Source organism: Oryzias latipes, chromosome 24, assembly GCF_002234675.1.
Source record: "Oryzias latipes chromosome 24, ASM223467v1".
NCBI classification, from domain to species: Eukaryota; Metazoa; Chordata; class Actinopteri; order Beloniformes; family Adrianichthyidae; genus Oryzias; species Oryzias latipes.
In genome coordinates, this window is record NC_019882.2 from 8,934,419 (window position 1) to 8,956,424 (window position 22,006).

At 40.4% G+C, this 22,006-nt stretch overlaps 3 protein-coding genes across 8 annotated transcripts in view; 2 read left to right on the forward strand and 1 right to left on the reverse strand.

Moving 5' to 3' along the window:
- The first annotated feature begins 2,617 nt into the window (after positions 1-2,617).
- Positions 2,618-7,119, forward strand: armt1 (acidic residue methyltransferase 1). Its single transcript, XM_004083604.4, has 5 exons — positions 2,618-2,804; positions 3,032-3,137; positions 3,212-3,453; positions 4,871-5,036; positions 5,325-7,119. Exons 1-5 carry the CDS (start codon positions 2,752-2,754, stop codon positions 6,090-6,092), a joined length of 1,335 nt encoding a protein of 444 aa, XP_004083652.1. The 5' UTR covers positions 2,618-2,751; the 3' UTR covers positions 6,093-7,119.
- Positions 7,120-8,037: 918 nt separating this feature from the next.
- esr1 (estrogen receptor 1) lies at positions 8,038-16,469 on the forward strand. The gene is made up of 10 exons (XM_020714493.1): positions 8,038-8,152; positions 8,783-9,202; positions 9,831-10,045; positions 10,479-10,595; positions 10,930-11,120; positions 11,295-11,448; positions 13,151-13,289; positions 14,252-14,385; positions 14,992-15,175; positions 15,344-16,469. The coding sequence occupies exons 1-10, from the start codon at positions 8,142-8,144 to the stop codon at positions 15,639-15,641; spliced, it is 1,863 nt and encodes a 620-aa protein (XP_020570152.1). The 5' UTR covers positions 8,038-8,141; the 3' UTR covers positions 15,642-16,469.
- A 1,491-nt stretch (positions 16,470-17,960) lies between these two features.
- Positions 17,961-22,006, reverse strand: part of LOC101167089 (nesprin-1) — a 105,069-nt gene continuing 101,023 nt past the window's right edge. For 5 of the 6 annotated variants that reach the window (XM_023953156.1, XM_023953158.1, XM_023953157.1 and 2 more), the window contains 3 exons: positions 21,900-21,959; positions 21,366-21,424; positions 17,961-19,168 (listed from right to left, as the gene is read on the reverse strand). In XM_023953156.1, coding sequence (XP_023808924.1) covers positions 18,913-19,168; positions 21,366-21,424; positions 21,900-21,959 — 375 coding nt within the window. In that variant the 3' untranslated portion in view covers positions 17,961-18,912. The remainder of the gene's footprint in view (positions 19,169-21,365; positions 21,425-21,899; positions 21,960-22,006) is intronic. The other variant, XM_023953160.1, reaches the window with a different exon arrangement.

Genomic DNA, 22,006 nt, shown 5'->3' on the forward strand with positions numbered 1-22,006 from the left:
AACTGCACCACAAGCAGAAGTTGGGTGGGGTTTGTGCGTCAGAGAAGATGCCAGATAGAAGAAGAAAGTCTATAATATGATTCTATTCAGGGTGGAGCTGTTCTGGTGGATAAAACACATCAACAAAATTTTATCCCCCCGTTCTACTGAAAGTCCTCCGATAATAAAATATAAGGTAAAATTGTTTTGCAAAACAAACCACTTGTTGAGCAATATGGAAATGAAAGCAGAAGCCTGTCTGAAAGGCCCCCAGCAGGGGCCTCTGGGAACTTACTATTTGTGTCCTATTATGAAGATTAATACCTTTTTTCATCCAAGCAAACATTGTTTTAGACTATATTTGTTTTTAAAGTGCTGGGTTTTTCTACCTGAAAACTGAACATCCTCTTTATGAACATGATGTGAGTCTAAACATCTCACCAAAACGGTTAGACCCGTGCGTGTGCGTGCGGCACACACCCGTTCAAACAGGCCGTTGACGTTAACTGCCGCCCTCCCCCTCGTCCTTGGCCTGTTTTGAAACCGGAGTGGTGAGTCACTCCTCTCACAAACAGATCCGGCCAGCCTGGGGCCCCGGTGGGGGGAAGGGAGACCGGCGGTGGATGAACACCGGAGGTGGAAGCAGCTGGACTCCCTGCATAGACGGGGATCCTTTATCCTCAGAACGGCCAAGCCTGTTCCTATGGTGACCACGTTTGATGTTAAAAAAAAGACTAATCGAAATGCAAAATTGTCCAACATTGTAAATTGGAGGCAGCACATCTTTAAATCCTGCAACTTTTTGCCTTAAAATATAACAAACGAAAAAAACTATATCCATAGTTATGGCTATGCACCGGTCTGATTTATTATCATAAAAAGTTTTAATTTAAACTATTTAAGCCAGCATCTATATAGTATCAGTATTTAGGGCAGAAATCACACAAACAAGTTTTTTTTAACTCAACACCCTCTATTTCCCGCCAAAAGGCCCCGGGGTTTAAAACTGGGGGGCTTCTTTTAAGGAGGGAATCAATATCTCCATGACAACTGTTGTCCTGCATAACAAGGGATGCTCAGGGGCTAATCTATGGAACACCTAGTGTGTCATAAATGAGCTCACATTTGTTTAGGAATAACTTTTGGACAATGTAAAAAAACAAACAAACTTATGCACAAAAGAAAATCTTCCAGTTAAAGCAACCGATTTTCAAATAAAATGGTTACTAAAGGCTTTAAAAAAACGTTTAATTAGTGTCAAAACATAAAAGTAATTTCTGAGAGGACATTGAGTTGAACTGCATTGATCAATTGTATGGTATGACAGATTTGTGTTACTTAGTTTGAAATTGTTGCTAAAAATCGTATTTGTTTTTAGAAGTTTTTACAATTATTCAAATTACCAAGATGTAAACAAAACACTTTTCTACAAGGTAAATAACCAAGCTTCAGGCATTCACGCCTGAAGACAATAGCAAACAATTTCTTCTTGCAGATGTACTTTTCTCAACTATTTGTCAAACTCAGTTGACATTCCCTGTCATGTATTGTTCTGTGGTTTTGAAAAAAGAATCACAAAAGCTACTGACTTTGCATCTTCAATGCAATTTACAACCATGTAATTCTGTTTAGGATGAAATACTTAACATAAAAACTTTTATTTTTAGTCTTGAGGTAAATTATGCGAGTCTCACATTTTGATGGCTCGTTGCTGTAGAGATTCACATTTTCCATTCACAGCGAGGAGGCTGTGCTTCATTTGGGTCCATTCTGTGTGGAGTTGACATATTTTCACCGTGAATTTGTGAGGTCACACCTAAAGTCCTACTCCTAACCATTATCAGTTAAACATAGGATTTACAATCAAGGTAAATAATTATGCAAATTATTGTAGTCTTTTCGCCTACATGGCTTATAATAATAAAAAAGAAATGCCAACCTTTGCTTTTTTACTGACATGGAAGCATTTTAAAACAAATGTTAACTCACATTTGATCATTGTTTACCTTTACTGAACACAACACAAAGTCAATCTTATTTTCAAATTAGTAATATTTTAAGAGTTAAATAGATGTTGTATGCAACACTTTACATGCAAAGCAGCACATGATGTATTTATTTTTAGAGTTTTAGAGTCAAACCTAAACTATTTTGAAAAGAATATCTGGCAGAAACATCTTTATTCTGACCAGTTTTGAAGATAAGCTGTTCTTTGTTGCTAAGCCCTGTTTTTATCCATATATCTTCTCATGTTAATTAAAAAAATATATGGTTCAGGATAAGTAATCTTCTAATTAAAATGTTTTAAAAAGTTATCCAGTTAAATAGCCAATAAATTGAGATGATGTAGCCTTAATATTTCTGGCTCTCCCTTCTGGAAACAATGCTATTCAAAAAAGTTACAAAAAAATGGTATGAGAAAAATTCTTTTTTGACAAGTTTTGTCGTTGCTGTTATTTTAGTGACTGACGGAAAATTTTTTTAAACATAACTATTAGTTTTAGGATGCAACGCAATCACAGGTCCCCGTAACTGCAATCAGCTATAAAACCAGTAGATGGCGGAATCGCATAGTCTGCGCAAACTTCAAAAAACATGTAAACGGGTGCAATTAAAAAGACAAAATATACATGCTCTCCTTAAAATTGAAGCAAGGATTGAAAAGTTAGATACAAGTCCGTCTATGGGATAAAAAAAATCTTTTTTAAACTCAAACTTCTTTTTCGCAAACAGTTTGTCAATAAAGTTTTGTTTGAACGCGTCGTTTCAAAGATGGCGGTGGTTCAGAGAGGAGTTCCACCTTCTCTATCAGCCAAAGTGACAGGGTATGTAGGCTATCTTCACCTCTTTTAATCTTGTGTTTTTTAAAGCAACCCAAAAATAAATGCTTTATTTTAACAGCTAAATATCTTGGTTGTTCGGTTTAGTTGCGTCATTTTGCTGTCAGTTAGCATGCGCCTGGACGATTACAGCTTAGCTTGGAAAACATCAAATTCTATTAGGTAATTGGGAAGTTCAGCTAATTAAACCACACTGTTTTGCCCTCCTGCAGCTCATTTGCCTATTTGACTATCCGGGACAGACTGCCGACCATTCTGACAAAAGTTATTGACACAATCCACCGCAACAAAAGCAAGTTTTTTGAGGAACATGGCGAGGTACTGACTGACATTGGCATTTATTTTTCTGTCTCTGAATTGCACAACTAAATGAGTGTTTCCTATTTCAACAGGAGGGCATCAACGCAGAGAAACAAGCGATAGCTCTTCTGTCAAAGCTGAGGAATGAGCTGCTGACTGACAAACCTGTCATTGAACTGACGGATGGTTTGGAAGACGCAGACTCCTGGAATGAGTATCTGCAGAGACAACAGAGGCTGCAGGGCGACCAGGAGCCTGTCAGCTGGTTCACGTCTCCGTGGCTTTATGTAGAATGCTACATGTACCGCAGGATCCAAGAGGCAGTCAGTCTGAAGTGAGAAACCCCCTCTGTGAAGTCCTGTTTACCTTTAATACTTGTTACGGCAATGAGGTTAGGTCAGGGAGTCTGCAACCTTTAACACAAAAGGAGCCATTTGGTCCAGTTTTTTACAGATCAAAACCCAGGTCAAGTCCTTAACTGTTTCAAAAAAATTCAAGTTAACATTTAGATGTTAAATATTTGAAATAAATGAATTATAAAGTAGGCGTCGTTCTAAACAACCTTTTTGCTTTTTGAAAGTCCTTTCTTTGCACCAGCAGCACCAGCAGGCTGTCACCTCTCTGCAGCCTGAAGGAAAACAAAACAAACACGAATCATAAAAAAAAAAATCATAGGATGTTTGGTGACTGGACATTGTCCCTGTGAGCTCAATTGACATTGGGTGTGTTTGTGCAGGACTGGGATAGGCCCCAGCAACTCTGTATTCACTCAGAGTGAGGGGGATATGAAACGGGTTGTTGTTGTAGAAGAGTGTGTCAGATTTGATGTTACTAATTCAATGAAATTACCAGCTCAAAGTTTTACAACAGCAAAATGAGACAGAAAAAGAAAAGATGGAGTCACTTCACAAATTATGACTTTTTCTGGAGTTTTAACTCATCGTGTTAGTCGGCTTTTAGCTGGACACCTTTATATTGTTCTTTCTAAAACAATAGTTAAATATTACCTGGAAAGTGTATCTAAACTCCTGCAGGAATTCGCCTAAATGGGTGGTGCTTGGAAGTTAGTGTCCTCAGACGTTTATTTTTTCAGTTTCTTCCAAACCATCACTTTGGGGTTTTACACTTGGGGACTGTTCCACCCGCTGCACATTTTCAGGCTTATCTTGCAGTTCCCCCCCCCCCCCCCAAAGGTAGTCCTGGCAGAGGTTAGATTCTTGTTTGGAGTTGTGATACATCAGCTAAGAGAGCTAAACCTTTCCCTTTACAAACCTCCTGATAGCAGCATTTACCTTCAGACAATTTGAAGCTACTTATTTATGTAATTATTGGGACTTTTCTCAAATATCTTACCTGAAAGTTGTGGAGTCAGGACAGTCCAGATTGACTATCATTGCAGGTTAGAAGAATAAAAAATAAAATAAACAGCTTTATGTTGGCTTGGTAGCTTTTTGGGGTCAAACAGGCAGAGAACTGTAAATAAGTAAGAGAGAGTCCAAAATGTCAAAAAGTGCTTTTCTTTAAATCTGTTTTGCTTTATTTTGGAGTCCTCGCTTAAAATCGTCATTACTGACGTGATGACAGCATCACAGAGCAGATCATTAACACACATCATCTGAACCTGAAAGGCTCTCAGTGATGCTGTTGTTTCATGGATGCTTTGACATTTAGTTCCAGAGAAGTAAACACAGAAGGTTGTATTTCTTCAGTTTTGTATCTGTCATGCTTTTATTTTCCTTGTTTTATTTCAGCCCCCCCATCAGTAACTTTGATGTCTTTAATGAAGGAAAGACTCAGAGCTTTTATGAGTCTCAGAAGGCTGTGATGACTCTGTGTACTTTTCTGGAGGACATCCAAAAGAACGCAGAGAAGCTCTCTCCGGATCGGTTGTCGGAGGATTTCAACAAACTGCTGCAGGTCAGTGTCTCCTCCTTTCACAGTGTTCGGATGGGGCTCGCTGAGGATGGCAACAGTTAATTCATCGGGTGATTTTTGGCTTAGCTCTTCCTGTGAACGCAGGATTTACTGCGAGCACGCTCACAGAGCTCCATTGTGGTGTTCAGTTAACGCTTCAGCTCAATGTCACGCTCAGTTCTTCAGTGCAGCATTTCTAATGTCTTTCAACTCTTTGCCTTGGAAATATTTTTAACTGAAATTTAAGAGCATCATTCAAACTAAGAATTCGCCTGATTTTGCTATTTTTAGATCTCTTTGTGGGGCAACAAGTGTGATCTTTCCATCTCCGCTGGGCAAGACAACTCTCAGAAGATCAGCCCCATAGACGCCCTCGCCAGCCTGCAGCCGTTTATCTTGGTGAATGACTCCGGCATGGTGTGGTCGAGTCTGATGTCTTCACAAAGGGCTGGAGAGTCTGTGGACAGAGTGGACATTGTTCTAGACAATGCAGGCTTTGAGTTAGTCACTGACTTGGTCTTAGCAGATTTCCTGGTGTCCTCGGGCCTCGTACGCAAGATTTATTTTCATGGAAAATCCTTCCCGTGGTTCGTCTCCGATGTGACTGCTAATGACTTTCACTGGACTGTCCGGCAGACCATGGCGGCCAATCACAAGTGGATGTCCAAGAGAGGTTTCCAGTGGCAGAACTATTTGAAAGTGGGTGCGTGGAGCTATCACGATCACCCTTTCTGGACTCAGCCCCATGAGTTCTGCGACATGGCAGCCGATGCTCCTGACCTGTATTCGCGTTTGCAGCAGGCGGACTTGGTTCTGTTCAAAGGGGATCTCAACTACAGGAAGCTGACGGGGGACAGGGCCTGGGACCACACGGTGGAGTTCAGCACTGCGCTGCAAGGGTTCCAGCCTGCACCGCTGTGCAGTCTAAGAACCCTCAAGGCCAACGTCCAGGTTGGTCTCCAGCCAGGCCGAGGCGAGAAGCTCACCTCCAGAGACCCAACCTGGATGACTAACGGAAAATACGCCGTCATTCAGTTCTACAGCCCTAAGCCGGTCTGAGCTGTGGGTCACAATGTGGTTCATTAAAACAGGATGGAGGTCAAAAGCAAAAAAATAAATAAAATTGGAGGTTTCTTACCTTTCAGCACTTCATTAGATTCAGCTGTTTTATAGTTTTGTTCATAATTTTTCATGAGTAACATCATCTCATGCTTTAAGTAGCTTTTTTTTTAATCATTACATGAATTCACAAAGTAAATTTGGACATTTTCTGTAACATATTTTTATTTTCAAGACTTGTTTGCTGAACATGTTTACAGATTAATGTTTGTGGATCTCGGTGATATTGGAGCTGCAAACCGTGTGCATGCACTGAAAAGAAAGTAAACTATAATTATTGTTCATTTCCTAAGCATTTTTTTATTAATTAAATAAAAACAACTAAACTGCAAATTATCTGACATTTTTTTTATTATTCCAGATTACAAATTAGTTTTTTTCTTTTTTCAAATCTCTCCTGTAGTTCAAATATTTTTCAATTCTTTCATAAATAAATCTTGGACAGATAATGTTGCAACATTGGCACAAATTTCGTTTTCCTTGATTAGATTTTAAATTTTGGAAGCGGGCCGCTCCACGGAAACTAGAGATTAAAAGTTGGCAAAGAAGAACTGAAAACATGGCAGCATTATCTAGAATGGCGAAAAACATTCCAAATATTTACACAAGTCTGATCACTTGCAGTAAAGTGAATCTAAAGACTTCAGTAATGCCAAATGCTCAAACAGGAGCTCCGATTTGATCAATAAAAGAAAAGTTTCTGAAGTTTTTTAAACCCATATTCCGATTTTATCTTGCTGCTGGATTTTTTTTATTATGAAGGCAGATTTGCCTGAAAGTTTGATTTCAAAGTAAAGATCAGAGGAAGGTTTGGGTGTTGATTTTTAATCTGAATGGTTTGGATTAAAGCTTTAAATCTCCCTGGCCAAAATCTGGAGTCCATCCTGACGCCTGTCTGCGCTCAAATAAAACACACACTTGTAATAAACCTGAACAGATGAAAAAGGTAATAAATAGATGAAACTAAGAGTGGGGCATCTTGTCTTTATTTTTCTGCTCTCGCATGTTGACCTGTTGCATTCAGGTCAGGTCGGACTTTAAAAACCTGTAAACGAAACAGTTGGAAATGCTGCAACATGTGCATTACAATTCTGAATGAACGAGGGGTATAATTGTCGTACTTTGTGAAGGTGGTCCGTCACGAAAATGAGGTCAATTATTCTAAGAGGCGTGCTAAAGCCATTTTTGGTGATTTGCTGGATACGTTTGCTTCCCAACCAGTCATTTTTTGCTGTTTCCTGGTGTTGCTGTCATCAATTTTATTCTAGGAAAAATGCAAAATGATCCATATCATCATCAAGACTACTTGTTTCCCACTTGACCCCAACATGTCTTGAAAATTGGGCTGTTTGTTCAAGAAAGAGTCCGGACAGGAACGAGGAGGAGGGCTTTTGTTCCCCCCTTCAGCAGTCGAGCATGCTCATGTTTATTCTAACATATAAGAAGATCATATCTTGATAAAATCAGCTTTATTTTAGCCCCCCCCCCCATTTTTATGTTAATATTATTCAAATCTAATTTTCCTGGAAGAATTTCAAGTCCATTTTTCTTTCCTAGTAATTCAAGTACACACAAAAAAAACTTTAAAGTGTAAATACTATTTTTTTCCAGAAATCTATGGCATCAGCAATTTGGCTTTAGTGGAAATGTTTTGCCACTTCCCCTTTGACCAAACCTTTTTTTTTGTGTTTATTATCTTTTTTTCCTCTTTTTCTGCATTTAAAATCCCCATTAATTTCCTTATTTGGAATTGATTGTGTAATTGTTGGCTGTCAGATTGAGATTTGACCCCCTGCTTTGTTTGCTGTGTTATGGTGACCTGGCACTTAAACACACCATGGTTATTGATTTGGCTGCATCTTTAATTTGTTTATCCTTTTTCAAACCTTTCCACTGGTTCCACCGAAGCTGCCCGTCTCGCTGCTAGATGCCTGTCAGGCAGGCAGAGAGGAAGCAGCCCGTGTTGCGCAGCACATCTGAGGATGATTCATGAGTAAGAGGTGAGTGGTGTCTCATGCTTGATTTTGCAGTTCTTCTTTTCTTTTTTTTCTTTTTTAAGCCTTTTTGTTTCAAAGCATCCCTGCTTTTATTTACCCAGTAATTAGGTTGAGTGCAGTCTTGGTTGTGTTTTGGCCATCTCACCACTAACGCCGCATCCTCTGCTAATAAAAGCTGATTATTCAGAGTCGCTCTGTTGGTTTGTAGTTTCTGGAAACCACACGACAGCCGGGGAAAGCTTTGCTTTAGACAAACGAGGTGGAAGGAGACAGGGAAGTTTAGGAATAACTATTCCCTGACATTCCTTTCTTTTCCTCTCTCTCCCACTTGTGACTCCCACACTTGAGTGTAAACATATTGGAGGAAATACTGAGAGACAAAACCAGCAGATTGGGAGGAGTCCTTTTCGTTATTTTTGGTGAGCTGAAGCTTTAGGGAGACGAGGAAAAAGGATCTTCTGGTCCCTCCAAGTAGTCTGACAGGCATTAATAGAAAGATGAGCCCCACACAGAGAGAAAGGGAAGACTAAAAAGAGAGAGGGAGAGGAGAACTCCACTCCCCCTCCCAGCAAATGGGAGAACAAGTCTAAATCATGCTTCTTATCGCCGCTGTTGTGCTGTGATGTTGCTCAGACAGAGCTCGGTGCAGATCAGGCAGCTGTTCGGACCAGCACTCAGATCCAGGATCAGCCCAGCCTCCTCAGAGCTGGAGACCCTCTCCCCACCTCGCCTCTCGCCCCGTGACCCCCTCGGTGACATGTACCCTGAAGAGAGCCGGGGTTCTGGAGGGGTGGCTGCTGTGGACTTTTTGGAAGGGACGTACGACTATGCCGCCCCCAACCCTGCCACGACTCCCCTTTACAGCCAGTCCAGCACCGGCTACTACTCTGCTCCCCTGGAAACAAACGGACCCCCCTCAGAAGGCAGTCTGCAGTCCCTGGGCAGTGGGCCGACGAGCCCTCTGGTGTTTGTGCCCTCCAGCCCCAGACTCAGTCCCTTTATGCATCCACCCAGCCACCACTATCTGGAAACCACTTCCACGCCCGTTTACAGGTAAGTGAGGGCAGTTTAGCTCCGAATGAGTCATGAAAGTGGACAAATGAGGGGGAGAGGTCTGTGTTTCAGCCTCTGCTGATTCATCCAACTGTTTGTTTAGGCAGACTGAGTTAAAAGGAAGTACTGAATTCCAAAAAATGATTATTATTTTGCTTTGTTTAATTACAAAAATCAAGGAGTTTGGGTGTTTTTCACCCACTGTCACACATGAGGAGCAGCCTTGGCGGAAAACTAGATATTTTACAATTTATGGCAATGACATTTAAAGTTGAGTCTTCCAAGTGCTTTTATAAACAAAACATTATTACATAATGACACAACCTTTTAATCTTCCACTTTATACAAAACACACAACTTTATCTTTTCGTAAAGGATCAAGCTTGGTCCTGCTTTCTAAATCCAGAGATTAAGGACTTTGTCAGAGACCTTGAGAGAGGAACAATACGTAAGAACAACAGAGGCTCACATGAATTTTGTTTTTCTGGTTCCGGTGGAAAACACAAGTCTGTTTTTGCACTTTCATATTTTTAGTCAGAATGTTCTTGATCATCTTTTGGCAAATTCTGTCCTTTATTAGCACCACAGAACCAGAAATGGTCAGATTAAGATTCACAACCTGTTGCAGATCCAGCCACCAGGGAGCCTCCAGGGAGGACCAGTGCGGCTCCCGGGAGGACACGTGCAGCCTGGGGGAGTTAGGCGCCGGAGCCGGGGCTGGGGGGTTTGAGATGGCCAAAGACACGCGTTTCTGCGCCGTGTGCAGCGACTACGCCTCTGGGTACCACTATGGGGTGTGGTCTTGTGAGGGCTGCAAGGCCTTCTTCAAGAGGAGCATCCAGGGTAGGAAGCCACACTAAAAAGTCTTCTGGATTTAGAAAACTGTCAAAAATGTCAAATCAGTCTGATCTGAAAAATTCTCAATTATACTTTGATAATCATCATAAATTGTGATATCGTAGAAATGACTAGTCTTAAATCAAAAGAATTGATGAGCGCACATTTAAGCCTTTGTGGTTAGTTTTTGGATCACAACAGTTGAAGAGAAAAGCTCCATCTGCTTGATGGTTCAGTCATGTTCACGATATAATTGTGTAATGAAGGATCAGTCAGAAGGTTACAAAATGTTTCCATGGCAATAGAAAAGCTAAGATGCCACATTTTCATCTTCTCCTCCCCAGATTCTTTTATCAGTGTTCCTGGCTACTAAATAACCTAAATCTAAACTGAACATTGGACTTGAAGGCTGAAAGTAATATATTTTTCTCCATTTCAGGTCACAATGACTATATGTGCCCAGCGACCAATCAGTGCACTATTGACAGAAATCGGAGGAAGAGCTGCCAGGCTTGTCGTCTTAGGAAGTGTTACGAAGTGGGAATGATGAAAGGCGGTGAGCACTAACTTCACCTGACAAGAGATTTTCCCGCCTCAGCTTTTTTGTTCCCATCATTTACCATTTTCTACATGAAAGCGGCCCTCAATATTTGTTTTTCTGCAACGCACACTCCGCAAGGGTGCAGATAAACTTGAACTTTAGCACGTCCCTGAAGATATTTACATCTCAGAAGTACAACTAATTATTACACATCCTGTTTGTTTTGGTGCCTCTCAGATAAGGGCATCTAAGTGTGCGGATGAAAATGCATGGATTTGTGTCTGGCTTGGTTTGTTTACATCTGCCAGGGCGTCAGTGTTGTTTTTATGAAGCTTGATGTGTCCTTAAGGTGTGCGCAAGGACCGCATTCGCATTTTACGGCGTGACAAACGGCGGACAGGCGTTGGTGATGGAGACAAGGTTGTAAAGGGTCAGGAGCATAAAACGGTGCATTATGATGGAAGGAAACGCAGCAGCACAGGAGGAGGAGGAGGAGGAGGAGGAGGAAGACTGTCTGTGACCAGCATACCTCCTGAGCAGGTACTGATTTGTAAGGAGTAATTGATCATGAAAAGTCAAACTTTTTCTATTAACTCAGAATTTTATTTTAGTATTAGGAATCATCCTCGTACGTCTCTTAGGATGGTCAAATCCTAATCTATTAAGTTTCCAAATTAAATTGATTTTTCATATCTTCTCTGCTGGCGTCTCCAGGTGCTGCTCCTCCTTCAGGGCGCCGAGCCCCCGATACTCTGCTCGCGTCAGAAGTTGAGCCGACCGTACACCGAGGTCACCATGATGACCCTGCTCACCAGCATGGCAGACAAGGAGCTGGTCCACATGATCGCCTGGGCCAAGAAGCTCCCAGGTGTGAAAGTAGAACCCAAAGCTGCTGTGGAATCAAAGACCAGTCCTGCTAAAGATCAAACAAACACTTCACATTTAATTAATTCAATTTATCCAAAAGGAAATGTAATTCAGATCAGCCTGAACTAAATCTGAGGGGGAAAAATGACATAAAAAATACCATTATTTTTCTTCCTCTAACATACAACTTTATTAAATTAATTTAAATATATTATTAAAGCAACAATAATATAATTAATGACAATTGCCCAAATATATATATGTATATTAGTAGATGAGCTAGAAGTGATAAATATAGATTTAAAATGATTATTTCTTTTAATCAGTTTTCTAAATAGTGATTTCTTGAAAATCACTAGTTAGATTTCTCATAAAAGTTATAAAAGATGGCAGTAAAATCATTAAATTTTTCCTAATTTATTTTCCTTTACACTTTTATATTTTCCTTTTTTTTTACTAAGCTATTTTCAGTGTTTTCACTGGATGTAAGAATGTATTAATTTCACTCAATTCTTTTTCCACCTCCCTGGTGACAGTAATTCCTATCTTTGTTTAACTGTTTGTTTAGCCTCATTCCAAGGACTACTAAAATCTGAGAACAGAACTGTTTCTAAATATGATTAGAATTAGCTAAATATTTTCAAATCATAATATTATATAAATAAAGTAGTTGAAGCTTACCCTACTGAACCACAACACCACACCTTTTGGAGAATTTAGGATTTAATAAATTCATGTTATTTCACACTTCTCTGTGAGTCCAGAGCTGCTTGTGTTTGTTGTGTTGGCCTGGGAGGCAGCAACAATCAGATCTGACACTTTCAGAATAAAAGTACACAAGGGCATTAAAGTGATGCCAAATTAGAAAGGACTGTTTGGTCAATCTGCTGGTTCCAAACAGAGCCTTAACTACATTAGGAGGAGTGCCATCCTCAACACAAACACAGCTACAAATAGGTTTGACACGATGGGTAAATCTTCATTTTGAGGCATTACAACTGTGTGCGTCACAAAAAGCTCAGAACACACAGTTTTAATTGGAAGGAGTGTCAAACGGGGAGGCGAGGGGGGGCAAAATAGGAGTCTGGACAGCTGAAAGCCAGCGATAAGACTCTCAGGAGGTTGCAGTAAAAGAAACTTCTAAATCACATGTGTCAAACTCAAGGCCCGGGGGCCAAATGTGGCCCCCCATGTCATTTTATGTGGCCCGCGAGAGCATAAATGTTTTTAATTTCTTAAAATAAAAAAAATTCTTTAGTTAATCACATATTATTTATGTGTAGTTGCTGTAATTATTCAATGTTTGCAGATCTTATGTCTTTATACATAAAAATGTTACACTATAATACATGTTCTTTCTAGCCTCAGTTTTATGTATTTTTAGTTATTCACTTGGACAATTTGATCCTTCTTTAATGGAGTTATGTGGGTTTTAATAAGCAGAAAAAATGTAAAAGGATTTATGCTGGAGTAACAAGCAAACATATGTTTTCTATGCAACTGTAATTGTCACTTTAAAAAGTTATAATAAATAAATAAATCAGTTATTTAACATTAAGGAGTAGTTATATTTATTCTTCAATACATTTAGTTCCATGTATAAGCTATATCTGGCCTTTTGAGGACAGCCACTATGTTGATGTGGGCCTCGGTGAAAATGAGTTGGACACCCCTGTTCTAAATCATCTCAATCTGTTCTGCAGGTTTTCTGCAGCTGTCCCTGCACGATCAGGTGCTGCTGCTGGAGAGCTCGTGGCTGGAGGTGCTCATGATCGGCCTCATTTGGAGGTCCATCCACTGTCCCGGGAAGCTCATCTTTGCACAAGACCTCATCCTGGACAGGTTAGGAGAAATCTCTGGTTTCCATATTGACAAACACTGACTTTTTTTTTTGTGCCTATCTTTGTGCCCCTGCACATTTCTTTTCCACCCTACTGTCGCATCTTAAGAGTGATACATGCACATTGTAGATTTTCTATTTCACACCTTGCCAGCCATTGTGCCAGCCCAGCACATCTGCCAGAGTGAAAGACTAATTACATGCTCCCCATGGAGAGGAGTGCAGCCTCTTTCTAACCTGAAATACTCATTCGTCATTACTGCGCCGAGCTGGCAAAACCAGGAATGAGATTTAATCATATCCTAAATGCAAAGAATGATTGAAAATGGATAACAGCGGAGGGAGCAATGAAAGAGGAAAAAGAAATTAAATGATGGCCAGAAAATAGAGATGAAGCTAGAGTTTTTTTTCTGCTTTTACAGGCTCAACTTGTTCCTTCCATTTCCCGTGTTCCAAGTAAACATGCTGGTTAAACTGCAGCATCCACCTGAGTGAGAAAGAGACAGAGGAGCAGAGCCCCAGAGAATGAGGGAGACACGCAGACAGACCCAGCTTTTACCCTCTGATGGTCCCATCGGATTCAAAAGTGAATTACAGAGTATTATCTCTAAAACCCGCTGTCTGAATGAGAGTCCTCACCAATTGGACATGATGACTAAAACGCTGCGGGTCAGGGATGACACATTCCCTTGCCTCAGTGCTGTCCAAGTTTATCTTTCGCTAGATATTATCCATCTTACCCTCACTTTTCCGCTGAGCTGACAAATGGAGAGTGACAGTGATTTCGTCCATTACTTGTGTATCTGGCCGGGGTTTAGACACTTTCACAGCTGCAGATGAGGTCAGATTCTTCGTTCTGAGAGGATTCTCTGCAAGGATGCTCTGCAGACCACAGCTCATCTTTCTGCCTCTAGAGACTGTTTCTCAACTTTCAGCCTTGACTTTTTTTGTTTTTGGCTTTTAGGAATGAGGGAGACTGCGTGGAAGGCATGACGGAGATCTTCGACATGCTGCTGGCCACTGCTTCCCGCTTCCGTGTGCTCAAACTCAAACCTGAGGAATTCGTCTGCCTCAAAGCTATTATTTTACTCAACTCCGGTAGGCCATTGTATTGTGACGGGAATGATGTTTACTTTTTTTACTTTTTTTTGTTATTCTCTTTTGACGCAAGCTTCTTGTGAAACGACTTCACAGAAACTGTGGGCAAACAGCAGAATGTCTGCCTCCATTTCAGCTCCAAAGTTTGACAGTTGTGTTTGTGTGGGCACATCGTCACATGTCTTCTTCTTTGCTCGCAAGAGTAAATATTGAACAGTGTCATCATACACCCACAGGCGGGCACCTCTGAGTGCTGCTCAGACACATTAGGTGAACAGAGTGTTCTGGAGGAGGGCTGCACCGTCAATACGCTTGATACCCGTCGTCATGACAACATGAGACAGCATAGGGGGCCGTGTTTATCCCGGTGATTGAGATATTTTATATGGGAAACGGGGGGGGGGGGGGGGGGGGGGGGGGCAAATATCATCGAGATGACACACGAGCATCAGCTGCTGGAGCAGGACGAACTTTCATTGTGCATCTGAAAAAAAAAATATTTTAGATTTCAGGCTCATCGCTGAGGCTAATTAATCGAGATGAGGATGCTGCTTTTTTTTTTATTTTATTTTTTGCAGTGTACTGATGAGCTCATGTATTTGTTAGGTGCTTTTTCTTTCTGCACCGGCACCATGGAGCCACTTCACAACAGCGCGGCGGTTCAGAGCATGCTGGACACCATCACAGACGCACTCATTCATTACATCAGTCAGTCGGGTTACTTGGCCCAGGAGCAGGCGAGACGGCAGGCCCAGCTGCTCCTGCTGCTCTCCCACATCAGGCACATGAGGTAAAACCAAACCACCAGTTACCAGACCAACCCATATGAGACTCTTGTAGTTTCAATCAAATTTCAACTCCAAAGTGGTGATGAGCTAAAAAGAAAAAAAATATGAAAGGAAAAGTTTTTAAAGTTTCAATAAACTTTAATTGCATCTTTACCTCTTCCTGTTTGTAGCAACAAAGGCATGGAGCACCTCTACAGCATGAAGTGCAAGAACAAAGTCCCTCTTTATGACCTCCTACTGGAGATGCTCGATGCCCACCGCCTGCACCACCCCGTCAGAGCACCCCAGTCCTTGTCCCAAGTCGACAGAGACCCTCCCTCCACCAGCAGCGGCGGGGGTGGAATCGCTCCCGGTTCTATATCAGCATCTCGAGGCAGAATCGAGAGTCCGAGCAGAGGCCCCTTTGCTCCCAGTGTCCTTCAGTATGGAGGGTCGCGTCCTGACTGCACCCCGGCCCTTCAAGACTGAGCACACAGTCCAAGGCCCTTTTTTTGTGGCTCAAGGGTTCAGGTTGGGACAAGGTGATGCTTGATTTAATTTTAAGAATTATTTATAAATAAGAGTGGCGCTGAGAGGAGAAGCTCCCACAATGAACTGCCTCTGCTTGGTCCAGCTTTTGTGCAGTCACTTTAATCTGCTTATATTCATCTCCTTTGTAAACCTGAGCGTCTCTTTAGCAGCTTTTTTTTGCTCTCCAAACAGCATGTGGTAGATTGTAAGGTTGCGTCCCATGAGTTCTGGTGATTTCAAGAAAATGAGCAGCTAATGTTTTCTGTAACCGTCTTGACCCAAGTGCACTTCCTCTTGGATTAAAGGGGCTAATGGGCATTATTTTGTCTCTTGTACATATGGGATGGCTAAGAATAATGAGAGTAATTGTCAGATTTTGTGTAGAACTTACCCACAAATGCAATTTTAAAATAAGATTTAAAAACAAAAGAGGCAAGATCAAACCTGAGAGCACTGAAGACACGCTGTAGAAAGCTGGGTAAATTTGTTATCCACGTCTATCTCTGGAAAGGACTTTGTTCTCTGTGCCTGCAGCTCATTTACTCTGAACTTGCTACTTGTTGAACATTTGTGCACTTGTCCGTGTTTTTCTAGCACTGTAGCTTATGAACGCTGAGAAAGAATCTAATGCTTTGATGCACAGATTTGCCTTGTATTGTACATCTCAGCCACAAACGTACTTTTCGTCCACAAGTTGACTGACTGCACCTTGATTAAATTGTCTAAAAGTTCATTTAAATGTTGAATTCTGTGAAAATTAAAAAGGCAATTCCTGTTTCTATTTCACATGAGTGATAATGAACGTCTTCAAGAATCAACTTGTACTTCAACTGTTTCAGCTCTAAATCAAAGGCATGAGTGAAAATCTGCTACTTGTAACTCGTTTCTACAGATTTAGCAAAAAATAATTGGAAAAATCAGGGTTTTCTGGCTACATTTAATTGGAAAGTCTCAAACAAATGAAGTCACACTTTCATTTATTACTTGGAATGCTCCGTTTTATCAGAATGACTCATTTTATGCCCTCTAAGAGGAGTGAGGCTAAAACTCATTTTAGTTTTGAGCTATTTAGGACATTTTTGCTGTGCAATCATGAATGTTAGATTTCAACTTTATCAGCTCGTTGCTGTATCTTGTAAGTTTTGTTAGCCCAGGGCTAAAAGACACAAAGTGTGAAAAATATATGCAAAGAAGGGACAGTAATCACTTAAGTAATTGGCATCCTGTGACTGTTGCATGGACTGATTCATCATAAACCCGCTTTTTTTAATAGAATGTCAAATTTGTTTAATTGTCTCAAACTGGTCTTAATTTAGTCCCAGAATTTGTCAGCCTTTCCAAGTGGTTTTAAATCATTTGCAATTTTTGTCTCTTAAAATTGTCCCAATATTTTTTACTGAAAGAATACAGAAATAAGCCACATTTTCTCTTACAGACTGTGTCTGGCATTTCGACTGCAGGAACTTGGATGTTATGGCTCAAATTCCACTGGAGTTCTGCTCACACTTGCATCACCAGGGATGTCAGACATTCATTATTCTCTCAAATCAGTCTTCATTTAGTTTTCTGGGATGACAACTAAATTCATATCAAACTGCACAATGCCAGTTTGTACTAGACCAAAATATTTCACAAAAAAATAAGGAGTTGAGGAGCTTTTAGTTGGAATTATGCAAAAAAGTTGATTCTGACTCAGTTTTGCCTGGTATTCAAATGTAATGGTCATCTGGAACCGGTTCAACTTCTGTGGATCTTGAATTTACAGGACACATTTTTTTTCCAGACAATTAGAATATAGCTTTAAAGACTGACAAATGTTTCCAAATTTATTGCTAACCAACGCGTCAGTAAAAAAATAGTAAAAAAATACAAAAAAGCACACTGAGATTTTACTTGGATTTACAGTAAATTGTTTTTGGATAAAAATTGCATCAACTGCTAATGAATTTAATTGTTGTGCAGAATTTGCCTTACTTTGTTATTTTATTTTGCCTGATTTTTTCTCCGGTCAGCCATAGTTCAGCTCCACAGACCACCAAACACTTACACAGTTGTCCCTCATTTTCTGACATAAAAAACCAGATCAGTTTGAGACAGATTTGGGACTCCAAATTTGAAAATGTTTTCAAACTATTTTTGTTTCAAGAAATATTTTAAAATCTCCAAAATTCAAGTTAAATAAGCCAAAATGTACTTTTTTGCATGTTGAATAATAATAAATGCATAAGCATGAAAACAATTCTTGACTTTTCCAAAAAGTCTAAGAAGCCACAAAAGTAAATACTTGATGTTTTATTTTTTGCAAAGAGAGAAATATTTATGAATTAGCAAACTGTACATACATAAATAACTATATTCATATTTAATATTTTACAGATTAAGCTTGGACGACACTGTGATTCCGATGTCTCACCAGCGCAGAATAATTCTCGCAGTCATTATAAAGAACATCATCTCCACTACAACACTACCAGTGATTGTTTGGCTTTTTTCTTTCTTTTGTTTTTTTTAGAAGTGGGTGGTTTAAGTGCATGCTCACACAGAAGGATAAAAAAATACTGCCTGTAGTACAAGGCATTTAAAACAACAAACATAGCATTTTTTGTTAATATTTCCCACTGATTCATTAAATACTGATAATAAAAGGAATAAGGAGCTTTGTGGGGTGGGGTGTAATCTTGGCCGGAGGGTTTCAGTGCAGTACCTTCAGTGCTTCATTTTTTAAGCTTCAAACTGGGAAAACTTTGTTTCCAAAATGTTCTGTGCTGCTTCAATCATGTTTGGAATGAAGCTGTTCACCGCTGAATGATTGCTACTCAAACTGCAGACCTACTCTACAATTTACAGGTACAACTCCCACTTGAGGTGGTGCTTCGGCTTAGTCAGCACTAGCAATATATTAGCTGAGTGAACTCTAAATAAATAGTAGCAGCAACCCTAAAAAATTACAATTAAGTTAAAAAAAAACAAGGAATATTTGGACCGAGAAGAAAGAGTCTTTGTATGAAGGTCTGCTTCTTATGAAGAGTTTTCTTTAAAGGGTTGAGGTGATTTCGTGGTGCACCACACTAGTGAGTCTGCGTTACACCTTTCAACTACTTCATAATACGTGTTGGTCCCCAGCAGGAGACACGTTCTTTGCTCTTGGGCACAAGGTGAAGAGGAAACATTCACAGGAGTCAGTGGAGTCCTTGGCAAAGCAGCAGGTGAGTAAAAAATGTGCTGCTCCTCAGATGGGTGGAGGTCCATTGGTGTAGTGCAGCATTGGATGGAAAGAGCGGGCAAAGTTGTTGGCGTGGTGACAGCTGTAGTCCTGCTCCGTCATGGGAACCAGGCAAGCCAGGCCGATGAGGAGGAGAAGGAGCAAATGAACAGGGAGAGCAGCCCTGAAGACCCGAAGCAGGAAGGAGGAGGAGGAGGAGACGCCATCAGGAAGGTCAGATTGGGAGGAAACGCAGCCAGCGGCGCCTGCTGATCTGCTCCGGCTGCAGGAAGACCGGCAAAAGTAAAACAGCGTGGAGAAAACATGAGTTCACTTGCAAAACATTTGATCACATTAAAATGTATTAAACTACATTTAAATGGTTCATAGTATAAGATATACAAATATAGAGAAAAAGGATTAGAAAAGTTCAAATTTTAAAAGGACCAAAGTCAGAAGCTTTCTCTAAAAAAAAAAGGGACTTTCTGTACAAAACTACTGCAGAACAGTTGAGCAAACACACATTTACTAGTGTAAAAACAAAATGATCAACCACTCAGGCTTTTTTTTTTAAGAAAAAAACTTATGTTGTCAATTATTTTAAAATAAAAAGCCTAATTACAACAAGTGCCATGTTTGGAATAGAAATGTGTATCATTTAACCCAGTTGTTTAGTCTTAATTTTTCCTTTTGTCACATCAGCAAGCTGGTAATGATGTACTATTCATTTATGATCCTAAAGTCTTAGTCCGATCATCTTTTAATCTAATTTAAAAGCATTCCCAGTCGTCTTTTAACTATGCTTATGGAGTTTTCAGTCAAAAGTAAAAAAGATCTGTGTCATTTTCTAGGACAGTTTCTGCAGAGCGGTAGTAGTTTATTAGAAATTCACCCCTGAGTTGTAGGTGGGACTGTCGGCATGGAGCAACCCCACCCCCTTCCCCTCCCCATTGTTGAGAGCTCTCCGTTTACACGCTCTGCCTCTAGCTTACAGCCCCTCGCAACCTCGACCTAACATTATCGGTGCAGCAAATGGTGGCACTATTGGAGTTTTGATCCAGATGCCAGCTGATAGGAGGAAAATGAAGAACATGGATCGGAATGGAGTGAGCACGGAGATTTAGTGTATTTTCTACTTCACGTTTTTTTAAACGACATTTTTTCGCCTACTCCTGATTCACAATGATTTGCATAAAGAAATACACAGAAATTGAATTTTAAGCTCAATTTTCTGTACATGAAAAATGCCACAAGAACGTGTTAAAAATACCAAAAGCACGATTTTCATTGGAGCGGGTCTTTAAGACATCACAGAAAACCAAACTAAAAGCAGTAAATACCCAATTTAAAGCTTTTCACTTTAGTTAAAAGATATTTGTAAAAACTTCTACAGACTCCCAATTGTTTACCTTTACAGGAAAGTTTAACGTGTTTTTTATGATCTGGGATTGACTTTGATAAAAATTAACTTCAAACTTTTGTCATTTTTTTGATCAAGTCAAATTAAGCCAAAATGCATTACACTAAACATGATGCGGCATTTGACTGCCGTTTTAGCCACGAGTCTCGCATTTGTTCAACCACAAGAATTCAGAGATAGTGGGATGTGGACTCCCTGGTTGAAGGGGGGTTGGGGGTGTTCTTGCTTTACAGCCGACTATGTGAGAGTTCAATGCCACGAACCACTCCAAACAGTAGAAGGAGAAATGCCAAAAGATTTCCAGAGTCGGAGCCAAGTTTCAAGGGGAGGAACATCATGTTCTGCCTGAGACTCATCCTCACTGAGGGTCACTCACATCTCTTCATCCACGTCCCCATCCTTCCTGTGAGCGAGCGTGTGCGCATCCCAATTCATTCTACATGTAAATAATACGTTGCCTTATAAATAATTACTTTTATTTTTAATTTTCTCCAGGTTTGTGTGTTGATTTGAAAGAAAATAGAAATGAAGGTCAGACATGGGAGTTCAGAGGTCTGGAGAGGAAAAAGGAGGAGAGTGTGGGAGTTAAGGTAGCAGGAAGCTCGGCAGGAGTTACAGCATCACATCCTGCTGTAAAACTATGAGGGGAAAGAAACGGTGCGGAAAGCACGACAGACAAAAAAAAAGGGAACAAGAACATCTTTGGAGCTCAGGCTGGTGGTCAGTGAGGCTGCCATCTCCATCATGAAGATGTCACTCTCCAAACAGGAAGGGCAAAAAATGTGGTCATGTTTTTAATGGTGCCATTCAAAAAGCAGCAGGGGAAAGAGAAGCAGTGAAACCAAACAATTAAAGGAGAAAGGGAGCGGCCTGATGAAGGCGGTTCCCCGCTCTTTTAAGAGCCGACAACATGGCCTCTAAAGAACAGGAGGATCATGGAACACAGCTGCAATCATCGAAACCACCTTCATTTAAATCAATAAAAGGTGGCAGATCCGAGAAGATTAGCACACAGCGTTGGTTCCATCATCGCTGTTTCTAGAGTCCAGGAGAGAGGTACCTGTGACGCGGGCAGCTCTCAGGGGGTCCCGGGTGGGTCTGACTACTTTTGGCTCGGGGCTGTACCACGTAATGAGCAGGGCGGGGTAAAAGAAAGAAAAAAAAATGTTTCAGTCAAAGGCAAATAAAGGCAAAGCCTCTGATGATAGAAAAACAAACAACAAATAACATAAAGAGAGCCAAAACATCGCTAGAGGAGGCATCCTCCTTATCATGATCAGTGACCAACTTGTTGAACCAAGAAATCTGGCTTCTCAAGGCTAAATACTTCAAAACTCTCAATGCTTAACAGCAAAATAACAAAAATATTCATGCATAGTTTAACTAATTCACATAAGAAGCCAGCTTTTCTTGTAAAATCTAAGGCAGCAAAACATTTTTTCAAAAGAGGAGGTGGTATCAGCATTCTTTTCATGTGTGTTAGCAGAAGAATTGCAAACAGTAAAATCATTTAAAATAAAAAAAATAAAAAATGAAGTGAGCAGCATTCAAGTGAAGGAGGAGATTCGGTTTAACAAGCTGGAGTTCACATTACCGATCGTTTGCGACATTTGATGGTCACCTCTGAACCAGAGACTGGAGCTGGCAAAGAATCCTGAGAATAAAGAAAAAAATGTTTAATAATATTCATTAAAGTAGGAT